Raw genomic sequence first — 11,443 nt, 5'->3', positions numbered from 1 at the left:
GCTTTTGGCCGTCAGCCTCTGAATCCCAGTGGCAGGAGGCAACACCGGGGAAAGCACTGGTCTCTACGCTCACTTTACTGGCCCTCCAGGACAACTGGCTGCCTGCTGGACTAGGTGCCCCACTGGTCTGATCCAGCAGGACTCTTTTGTGGCTCTTAATCAAAGGAGCATTTAACTAAAGTAGCACTCTTAACATTGTTCCTTGAACCTTGTGTTGCTACCAGCAACCGCCAACCGGTTCTTTTCAAACGGCACACGTCTATGTCCTGCCAGCTTCTCAAACGCAAGGAGGGGAATGTCCTGCCAGCTTTTGTGTTTGGTTATTTCAGCCTGCCGTGGTTTCTTTCAGCGACCAACCCGGAAGGATACGATCCACAACCAAGAGGACCGAAGTTCCACAGCAGGAGAACAGCGAGAACAAAGGGAGGGCTCTCCAGGGTCTCTTTCCCGGCTCGCTTTCCATTTTACACACTTACAGCATCTGTAGAGAGGAGAAATCCAGGGACTGAAGAGTGCAGCCTTCTTCTTTTGTGCATACAATTCTTTAAGGCTCCGGTCCAGGGGGGGGGGGGGCAAACTCGCTTAACGCAAGAGCCACATAGATTTAAACATCAGACATTTGAGAGGCGCAAGACATGAATGCCAGATGTTGGAGGAAGGGAGGAAAGAAGGAATGAAGGAGTCACACAATGCAGTGCATGTGTCTCCGGAGTCACAGTTTGGACATCCCTGCTTTAGGCTTATCCTTCATGGAAGGCATATCCTTAAAGGAAGGGAGGAAGGGAGGAGAAGGGAGGGAGATGGGGGAGGGAGGGAGGAATTAAATGGGGGAAGGATGAAGGAAGGAAGGGAGGGAGGGAGGAAGGGAGGGAGATAGGGGAAGGAGGAAGAAGGAAGGGAAGGAAGGAAGGAAGGAAGGAAGGAAGGAAGGAAGGAAGGAAGGAAGGAAGGAAGGAAGGAAGGAAGGAAGGAAGGAAGGAGGGGAGGGAGGGAGGGAGGGAGGGAGGGAGGGAGGGAGGAAGGAAGGAAGGAAGGAAGGAAGGAAGGAAGGAAGGAAGGAAGGAAGGAAGGAAGGAAGGAAGGAAGGAAGGAAGGAAGGAAGGAAGGAAGGGAGGGAGGGAGGGAGGGATTAAACGGGGGAAGGAGGAAGGAAGGCAAGGGATAGAGGAAGGGAGGGAGGGAGATGGGGGAGGAAGGGAGGAAGGAAGGAAGGGAGGGAGGGAGGGAGGAAGGAAGGAAGGAAGGAGGGAGGTGGGGGAAGGGGAAGAAGGAAGGAAGGGAGGGAGGAAGGAAAATAAATGGGAGAGGGAGGGAGAGGTAGAAAGAAAGCAACTTTAACTTTAAATGTGCTCTCTAAGCTGCTGCTGACCTGGCTTAGAGGAAGTGATTTAAAGAGAGAAATACGTTCTCCAAGTCAGCCAGTGGGAGCTTTGAGAGCCACACAATATGTGTGAAAGAGCCACATGTGGCTCCCGAGCCACAGTCTGACCATACCTAGTGCTAAAAGATACCACTGGACTCGAATTTTGTTCTGAACTCCTTTCAGGAACTGACAACTTTTCTCCCTGCCATACCACCCCCCAAGACAGCCAGCCTCACCCAAACGAGTGCACTGAGACTTACTCGTGAGCCGCATAGATAAAAAGCACGTCTGTAAAGATGACTGAAAGCCTCTGGAAGAGAACAGTTGCCTGGCTGGAATAGTTGAGGTTTTGGATCACGAGCATCTCTCGTCAAGTATTTGGCAATGTGGGAAAGTGCATACTCAAACCAAGCGAAGAAAGGTGGGTAGTCCAAGGTCCACTCAGAAGTTGCCTGAAGGTAAGATTTAGAAAGAAGCACATGAGGAAAGAGCTGATTTTGGGGAGACCGTCAAACTGGATGGTCAAGGCATTTAAAAAAAAATCCAGCATTCAGCAGCTTAAAATGCTTATATGACCCATGAGGCTGCCTTCTACTGAAACAGACCTTTGGTTAATCAAAGTCAGTACTATTACTCAGACTGGTAGTTTAATGTAGTGGTTAAGTGCGCGGACTATTATCTGGGAGAACCAGGTTTTGATTCCCCACTCCTCCACTTGCAGCTGCTGAAATGGCCTTGGGGTCAGCCATAGCTCTCTTATCTGGGAGAACCAGATTCAATTCCCCACTCCTCCACTTGCACCTGCTGGAATGGCCTTGGGCCAGCCATAGGTCTCGCAGAACTGTCCTTGAAAGGGTGGCTTCTGTGAGAGCTCCCTCAGCCCCACCCACCTCACAGAGTGCCTATTGTGGGGGAAGAAGGTAAAGGAGATTTATCAAAGATTTCAGGTTTTCACAGCTGGCATCATCATTAGGGTTTGTAGAATCTTTCGGCCTCAAGTGCCGTGTTCTACTGGAGAAAGTTTTTCTTCCAGACAACGAAACGTCTGGAAGAAAAACTTTCTCCAGTAGAACACGGCACTTGAGCCCGAAAGATTCTACAAACCCTAAGTAAAGGAGATTGTGAGCTGCTCTTAGAATCTGAGATTCAGAGTGGAGGGTTGAATATAAATCCAATATCATCGTCGTCGTTGTCTTCTTCTCCAGGTCTCAGACAAGGGTCTTTCCCATCACCTCCTGCAAGGTCTCTTTAAACTTCAGAAGCTGGGGACTGGAGCTGGGACCTTCTGCGTGCAAAGGAAAGGCTCTGCCACTGAGCCATGGTGCCCCCTTCAACACAGATGAAGCCATCTTATCCTGAAACAGACTGTCGGTCCATCAAGGCCAGTATTGTCTATTCGGAATGGCAGCAGCTCTCCCGGGGTTTCAGGCGGAGGTCTTTCCCATCACCTCCTGCCTGGTTGTTTGAACAGGAGGTGCTTGGGGATTGAGCCTGGGATGTTCTGCATGCCAAGCTGGTGCTCTGCCACTGAGCCACGGCCCCTCCTTGAGGGTCAGAAGCAGAAGATAAAAACGACATTAAAGTCTGGAAGAAAAAAACAACAACAACACCGCAGCACCGATTCACTTACTTCGTAATACCACTGGGAGACTGGTAAGCTATGGGTGACGGCCAGCCAGTTCCTGTGCACCTCAAAATCTGTGGAATGACTACAAAAATGATAGCCTGTTAGTAACGGGACACAAGGATATCACCAGGGGTCGTTTTGTAGAAGAAATAGGTCGGGGGGCTCGTTAGCATAACTCATTAGCATATTCCTGTCCCCAGTCAAAAGCAACCCAACGCAGGAAAGGAGAGCCCCGGGTGAGCGAGGCCTGCTTGGGCTGGCTAGAGATCCAGCCAGTCCGAACAGGCCTCGCTTGCCTGGGGCTCTCCTTGGCCGCCTCCCCCCCCCCAGTCAAAAGGCCAGCAAGCCACCAGCCGTTCAAAATCACATAAGAAGTGGAGAAAGGGTCGTGCGGGCTTTTCCGGGGGTTAATAGGGGCTGCTGGGGGAGTGGCAAAACTGGATGGCTGGCTGCCCGCTCTCCTAATCCAGGGATTGTTTGTCAAGCATGGTGAAATTCCATTGATAATTGATTGTCATAGGGTCCTGTCTAAACCTGGTCTGTGAAGTATCATGGAGGATCCAGCTTTGTTATTCTTTCCCTTCCCCCGTCTTGCTTTATTGCCTAAAAGTAGAAGTAGTGAGAACTGAAACTAACATGAGAAGTAATCAGCACCTTTCCATACATTCCTGGTAGGGAGTATGGTACATCTGGGGAAAGCAAGGACAGAGTCCTGATAACACTATGAGAATGCAGACATTTATGATAGTTTATGTGTGAGAGCTACCCCGCACCCCCATCCCTTGGAATCCTTTTGAAGTAAGCCTTAAAAGTATCGTATCAATGTATTGGCAGCATTACTCTCAAGAACCTGTTGCACAGAAAGTATCGGTTTATCAATAAACATAGTCTTTGTATCAACTTCGACTCTGTCATTGAACCCGCATTCTTGACATTGTTATGCAGCTGCACCTCCTATTCAATGGACAAGGTAGGTGGGGAGGAAGAGGGGGAACCCTCAGAAAGGTTCAGGGGCTGCGCTCCTGTGAGCTCCTGCTGAATCTGAGGCCTGGATAGCACACAATGGAGGCCTTTTAGTGACAAGGGGTAACGAAGGCCAGGAAAGACATTCTCAGCTCTGTGTGTGTGTGTGTTTGTGTGTGTGTGTGTGAGAGAGAGAGAGTTAAATGCTGTCAAATTGCTTCAGACTTACAACAACTCTAGGAATCAATTCAGGTGGGTAGCCGCGTTGATCTGAAGCCGCAGAACACAGTTTGAATCCAGTGAAACACAAGCTGATACGCAGAATTAAGCCTGGAGGGTCTTAAAGATGCTAACAGACTCAAACTTTTCTATGAATGAATGTCCTCTAAAACAATGTAGGAGTCCAGTAGCACCTTTAAGACCAACAAAGTTTTATTGGGAATGTAAGCACATGAAAGCTTACATTCTCGATAAAGAAGAAGATAGAGGAAGGAGATATTAGATTTATATCCTGCCATTCACTCTGAATCTCAGTCTCAGAGCGGCTTACAGTCTCCTTCATCTTCCTCCCCCACAACAGACACCCCGTGAGGTAGATGGGGCTGAGAGAGCTCTTACAGCAGCTGCCCTTTCAAGGACAACTCCTACGAAAGTTATGACTGACCTAAGGCCATTCCAGCAGCTGCAAGCGGAGAAGCGGGGAATCAAACCCAAATAAGAGAGCTATGGCTAACCCAAGGCCACTCCAGCAGCTGCAAGTGGAGGAGTGGAGAATCAAACCCAGTTCTCCCAGATAAGAGAGCTCTGGCTGACCCAAGGCCATTCCAGCAGCTGCAAGTGGAGGAGTGGGGAATCAAACCCGGTTCTCCCAGATAAGAGAGCTCTGGCTGACCCAAGGCCATTCCAGCAGCTGCAAGTGGAGGAGTGGGGAATCAAACCCGGTTCTCCCAGATAAGAGAGCTCTGGCTGACCCAAGGCCATTCCAGCAGCTGCAAGCGGAGGAGTGGGGAATCAAACCCAATTTTCCCAGATAAGAGAGCTATGGCTGACCCAAGGCCATTCCAGCAGCTGCAAGTGGAGGAGTGGGGAATCAAACCCGGTTCTCCCAGATAAGAGAGCTATGGCTGACCCAAGGCCATTCCAGCAGCTGCAAGCGGAGGAGTGGGGAATCAAACCCAATTTTCCCAGATAAGAGAGCTATGGCTGACCCAAGGCCATTCCAGCAGCTGCAAGTGGAGGAGTGGGGAATCAAACCCGGTTCTCCCAGATAAGAGAGCTATGGCTGACCCAAGGCCATTCCAGCAGCTGCAAGTGGAGGAGTGGGGAATCAAACCCGGTTCTCCCAGATAAGAGAGCTATGGCTGACCCAAGGCCATTCCAGCAGCTGCAAGTGGAGGAGTGGGGAATCAAACCCGGTTCTCCCAGATAAGAGAGCTCTGCCTGACCCAAGGCCACTCCAGCAGCTGCAAGCGGAGGAGTGGGGAATCAAACCCAATTTTCCCAGATAAGAGAGCTATGGCTGACCCAAGGCCATTCCAGCAGCTGCAAGTGGAGGAGTGGGGAATCAAACCCGGTTCTCCCAGATAAGAGAGCTATGGCTGACCCAAGGCCATTCCAGCAGCTGCAAGTGGAGGAGTGGGGAATCAAACCCGGTTCTCCCAGATAAGAGAGCTATGGCTGACCCAAGGCCATTCCAGCAGCTATAAGTGGAGGTGTGGGGAATCAAACCCGGGTCTCCCAGATAAGAGAGCTATGGCTGACCCAAGGCCATTCCAGCAGCTGCAAGTGGAGGAGTGGGGAATCAAACCCGGTTCTCCCAGATAAGAGAGCTATGGCTGACCCAAGGCCATTCCAGCAGCTATAAGTGGAGGTGTGGGGAATCAAACCCGGGTCTCCCAGATAAGAGAGCTCTGGCTGACCCAAGGCCATTCCAGAAGCTGCAAGCGGAGGAGGGGGGAATCAAATCCGATTCTCCCAGAGAAGAATCCGCACATATAACAACTGCACCAAACTGACAACTTAAAGGAAGCCATGGCCTTCACTATGCCAAGCCTGAGCGATAGGTCGGAAGCAACCTGAAGGCACTTAACGCACACGCGCTGGCCGAAAAGAGAAAAGAAAAAATCAATCCATAACCACACTTCTTTCAAGAAAGCTTTCCACTCAAAGTCAGTTCTTCCTCCGCCTATATTTTGAAAGGGCATCGGAAACAAAGCATGGCTTGAAAAGATGCCCATTCCCCTCAAAATAGAGATGCCCCTGAGGAGCTTCCTGCATTATTAAAACTAATGGACGCTTGCTGGGATTGCCGCAGTATGGGCTTTTCCACTATAGCCCCAAGAGACTTGAACAGGGGACTGAGAGTCTGCAGACTTTACAAACTGCTCTCTAATGCTCCCTCTAAGTCAGGGGTATCGAATTCATTTGTTATCTGACCTAAATGAGACCTTGATGGGCCGGGTTGAGCCATGTCGGGCCGGGCCATCTGTGAACCTATTTAAGGTTAGGCGGCAGAGATCTAAACTTTTTAAAGGACACAGACAAACACAACTAAAGATTTTTTTTTCTTTTTTAAAACTTAAAACATTAGCACTTGATGGTCTTAAAGGTGCTTTCTTTGTATTTCTCTCATGGGATCCAGGGAACTGGGCAAAGGAAGCTCTGGCTCTTTCCCTCCCTCCTCAGGGGACCAGGAGGGGGAGGAGCCTCAGCCAGTAGAGAAATCGAGGTTCTGCTCTGTAGCTCCTGTGCGACTGAGCAAGCCTTGCAAAGCAAGTGGAGATGCAGAAGGAAGCAAGAGAGAGGGAGAAGGAAGCAGACAAAAGCCAGCTGCTCGTGGGCCTGATAGGAGCCCTCCAGGGGCCTGATGCAGCCCCCGGGGCCACGTGTTTGACACCCCTGCTCTAGGCTGTGGAGTCTTATGAGCAAAAATTCTACTTTGTGAGCAATTGGCATTAAGAAGAAGAAGATATTGGATTTATATCCCGCCCTCCACTCCGAAGAGTCTCAGAGCGGCTCACAATCTCTTTTCCCTTCCTCCCCCACAACAGACACCCTGTGAGGTGGGTGGGGCTGGAGAGGGCTCTCACAGCAGCTGCCCTTTCAAGGACAGAGGCTCAGAGCGGCCTACAATCTCCTTTCCCTTCCTTCCCCACAACAGACACCCTGTGAGGTAGATGAAGACATTGGATTTATATCCCGCCCTCCACTCCGAAGAGTCTCAGAGCGGCTCACAATCTCCTTTCCCTTCCTCCCCCACAACAGACACCCTGTGAGGTGGGTGGGGCTGGAGAGGGCTCTCACAGCGGGTGCCCTTTCAAGGACAACCTCTGCCAGAGCTATGGCTGACCCAAGGCCATGCTAGCAGGTGCAAGTGGAGGAGTGGGGAATCAAACCTGGTTCTCCCAGATAAGAGAGCTCTGGCTGACCCAAGGCCATTCCAGCAGCTGCAAGTGGAGGAGTGGGGAATCAAACCTGGTTCTCCCAGATAAGAGAGCTCTGGCTGACCCAAGGCCATTCCAGCAGCTGCAAGTGGAGGAGTGGGGAATCAAACCTGGTTCTCCCAGATAAGAGAGCTCTGGCTGACCCAAGGCCATTCCAGCAGCTGCAAGTGGAGGAGTGGGGAATCAAACCTGGTTCTCCCAGATAAGAGAGCTCTGGCTGACCCAAGGCCATTCCAGCAGCTGCAAGTGGAGGAGTGGGGAATCAAACCTGGTTCTCCCAGAGAAGAGAGCTCTGGCTGACCCAAGGCCATTCCAGCAGCTGCAAGTGGAGGAGTGGGGAATCAAACCTGGTTCTCCCAGATAAGAGAGCTCTGGCTGACCCAAGGCCATTCCAGCAGCTGCAAGTGGAGGAGTGGGGAATCAAACCCGGTTCTCCCAGATAAGAGTCCACACACTTAACCACTACACCAAACCGGCTCTTAAAGATGTGAGCTATCTATTTGGCCGCTGCATGAAATACAGCTAAGCTGAGCTAAGACAAAGATTTGTGAGCCAGAGGCTAAAAAAACCTCAGCTTATTGGGAACACTGCTCAGAGCCCCTTCTTATTTCTACACAACCCCAACCCTTGAGCCGGTTTGAGCAAGGTTCACCCCTCCCCTCCCTTAACATTTATCTTGAGGCAACTCTGAAGCTCGCATAACACAAAGACAAGCCACGGGCGAGACGGGCAAATGAGCAGTAGAACAAAGTTTAGAACCAACAAAGTTTTATTCAGAACTTAAGCTTTCCTGTGCTCCGAGCACACTTCATCACACGAGGAATCCGGTACAAGGAACAAAGCCACACATAACTGGTAGTCAGTGGCTCAGAATGCAAACTGGCACAAATTTAAGATCCAATGGAAAGGGAAAGTCCTCTGCGCAAGCACCAGTCGTTTCTGACTCTGGGGTGACATTGCTTTCACAACGCTTTCACGGAAGACTTTTTACAGGGTGGTTTGCCATCACCTCCCCCAGTCATCTACGCTTCCCCCCCAGCAAGCTGGTGACTCATTTGACCAACCTCGGAAGGATGGAAGGCTGAGTCGACCCTGGGCCGGCTACCTGAATCCAGCTTCCGCCGGAATCGAACTCAGGTCGTGAGCAGAGAGTTCAGATCACAGTACTGCAGCTTTACCACTCTGCGCCACGGGGACGCTCAGATCCAATGACAGAATAGTAAAATGAACAAATTGAGCAAAACGTCGATCTCACATTTTTTTACACGTTACTGTTTTATTGCTTTATACCCCGCCCTTCTCTCTGAATCAGAGTCCTTAGAGCGGCTTACAATCTCCTTTATCTTCTTCCCCCACAACAGACACTCTGTGAGGTGGGTGGGGCTGAGAGAGCTCTCCCAGAAGCTGCCCTTTCAAGGACAACTCCTGTGAGAGCTCTGGCTGACCCAAGGCCATTCCAGCAGGTGCAAGTGGAGGAGTGGGGAATCAAACCCGGTTCTCCCAGATAAGAGAGCTATGGCTGACCCAAGGCCATGCCAGCAGGTGCAAGTGGAGGAGTGGGGAATCAAACCTGGTTCTCCCAGATAAGAGAGCTATGGCTGACCCAAGGCCATTCCAGCAGCTGCGAGTGGAGGAGTGGGGAATCAAACCTGGTTCTCCCAGATAAGAGAGCTATGGCTGACCCAAGGCCATTCTAGCACCTGCAAGTGGAGGAGTGGGGAATCAAACCCGGTTCTTCCAGAGAAGAGAGCTCTGGCTGACCCAAGGCCATTCCAGCAGCTGCAAGTGGAGGAGTGGGGAATCCAACCCGGTTCTCCCAGAGAAGAGAGCTCTGGCTGACCCAAGGCCATTCCAGCAGCTGCTTGTGAAGGAGTGGGGGAATCAAACCCGGTTCTCCCAGATAAGAGAGCTCTGGCTGACCCAGATCAAAGGTTTGCTCAATTTGTTCATTTTACTATTCTGTCATTGGATGTTAAATTTGTACCATTTTGCATTCTAAACCACTGCCTGCCAGCTATATGTAGCTCTGCTCACTGTACCTGATTCCTCGTCTGATGAAGGGTGCTTGGAGCACAGGAAAGCTTAGGTTCTGCAGAAAACTTTGTTGGTCTTAAAGATGCGCTTGACTCCTGCTTTGTTCTACTGACTCGGACCAACAAGGAGCGTTCCTGGGAGAAGCGAGGGGGGGAAGCAATCCAAAGACGGAACAGCCGGCCTGGGAGCGGAGGGGGAGAGACGCCTCGTGGCAACAGCCAGGTCCACGGCTGAGCCCTCCCATCCCCACCGCCGCCCCTTTCTGAGAGCCGGACGAGAAACAACGAATATGGATTCCTTACTAGGTCGGTATGAGGAGCAATTTGAGCAGCGTGACCCCAACGGCCAAAGCCCAGAACCAGCCTCGGCCGTTGCTCCCGCCTCGGTGCGCCGCCATGACAGGCCGCCTGACGGGTCCGGCGGTACTGCGCCTGCGCCGCTAGAGGATAGCGTTGGCTGGCCGTTCGCCTCAAGGCGCTTGCGCCGAATTGGAGTGCTGCGCCTGCGCGTTGGTGTGGTTTCATTCATTCTTTCCAGGAGCAGCTCTCCAGTTTTTTTTTTTTTGCCTACAACTCCCATCAGCGCCAGCCAGCATGGCCAATGGCTGGGGCTGATGGGAGTTGTAGGCAAAAAAAATCTGGAGAGCTACCGTTGGTCACCCCTGGAATATAGCCATCTTGTGTTAGCTAATATTGTTAAATGGCAAGTTCTTATTGCTGGTTTTAGGATTTTAATGAACTAATGCAGGGGTGGCCAATGGTAGCTCTCCAGATTTTTTTGCCTACAATCCCATCAGCCCCAGTCAGCATGGCCAATGGCTGGGGTTGATGGGAGTTGTAGTCAAAAAACATCTGGAGAGTTACTGTTGGCCACCCCTGGAATATAGCCATCTTGTGTTAGCTAATATTGTTAAATGGCAAGTTCTTATTGCTGGTTTTAGGATTTTAATGAACTAATGCAGGGGTGGCCAACGGTAGCTCTCCAGATTTTTTTGCCTACAATCCCATCAGCCCCAGCCAGCATAGCCAATAGGTGGGGCTGATGGGAGTTGTAGGCAAAAAAAAATATCAGGAGAGCTACCGTTTGCCACCCCTGCTATGTGTTCCATCGGCATGGAGGGAGGGGGAGAGAGCAACCCACCTCTGTATATATTATTATTTACAATTAAGAGTGTTGAATATGAAGTAAGCACAACTGATATAAATGGAAATTACTCTCAGCCCTGCCTACCTCACTGGGTTGTTGTGAGGACAACATGGAGAGAACGAAGTATTTAGTATTTATTTACCATATTACGTCTATTACATTGGACTGATATGTGGGCTGCTTTGGTTTCCCATTGCGGAGAGAGACGGAATAAATAAAATAAATATAGTAGGGTTATCAATTCCAGATAGGGTTGCCAGGTTTGTGTTGGGAAGTACCTGGAGACTTTGGGGGGTGGATCCAGGAGAGGCCTCAACAGGGTACAGTGCCATAGACTCCACCCTTCCAAGCAGCCATTTTCTCCAGGGGAGCTGCTCTCTGCCAGTTGGAGATCAGTTGTAAAAATGGAGATCTCCAGGCCCCACCTGGTGGCTGGCAACCCAATTGGGAAATTCCTGGAAAGTTGGGGAGGGAGCATTGGGAGGATGAGGATTGGGGAGGAACCGCTGGAGGGTATAATGCCTTTGGGTTGCCAACCTCCAGGTGGTGGTAAATAAGTGAAAAACACGGAATAGGTTTCCTAGGTAAAATGGGTGTTTAGAATGCATTTTCTGGGGAAATTTTTTTTTAAAAAAAAACGAGTGTTGATGGATTTGAATATAGAAAATGTTTGTATTTAGTTCCTGGTTGTATTTACCGGTAACGTAAATTAGGAGAACAGCTTGTGCCCAGTGAATGAATTTGACTATTGCTTGCATTTCGTATACGGAGCACTGGGTGAGTTGCATTTTTTGCTTTTGTTTTTCAGTCGGTGTGAGTAATTTTGTGATATATGTTAAGTACTTGTAATGGTATTTTTATATTAGT

General features: G+C 50.3%; 1 protein-coding gene across 1 annotated transcript; it reads right to left on the bottom strand.

Moving 5' to 3' along the window:
* Window positions 1-472: 472 nt before the first annotated feature.
* Window positions 473-9,833, bottom strand: LOC132568868 (probable dolichyl pyrophosphate Glc1Man9GlcNAc2 alpha-1,3-glucosyltransferase). Its single transcript, XM_060235054.1, has 4 exons — window positions 9,733-9,833; window positions 2,994-3,072; window positions 1,624-1,815; window positions 473-481 (listed from the first exon to the last, which is right to left on the bottom strand). The coding sequence occupies exons 1-4, from the start codon at window positions 9,825-9,827 to the stop codon at window positions 473-475; spliced, it is 375 nt and encodes a 124-aa protein (XP_060091037.1). The 5' UTR covers window positions 9,828-9,833.
* Window positions 9,834-11,443: the final 1,610 nt, after the last annotated feature.

Source organism: Heteronotia binoei, chromosome 3, assembly GCF_032191835.1.
Source record: "Heteronotia binoei isolate CCM8104 ecotype False Entrance Well chromosome 3, APGP_CSIRO_Hbin_v1, whole genome shotgun sequence".
NCBI classification, from domain to species: Eukaryota; Metazoa; Chordata; class Lepidosauria; order Squamata; family Gekkonidae; genus Heteronotia; species Heteronotia binoei.
The sequence above is the reverse complement of the archived record's forward strand: the minus strand, read 5'-3'. Positions and strand labels throughout refer to the sequence as shown.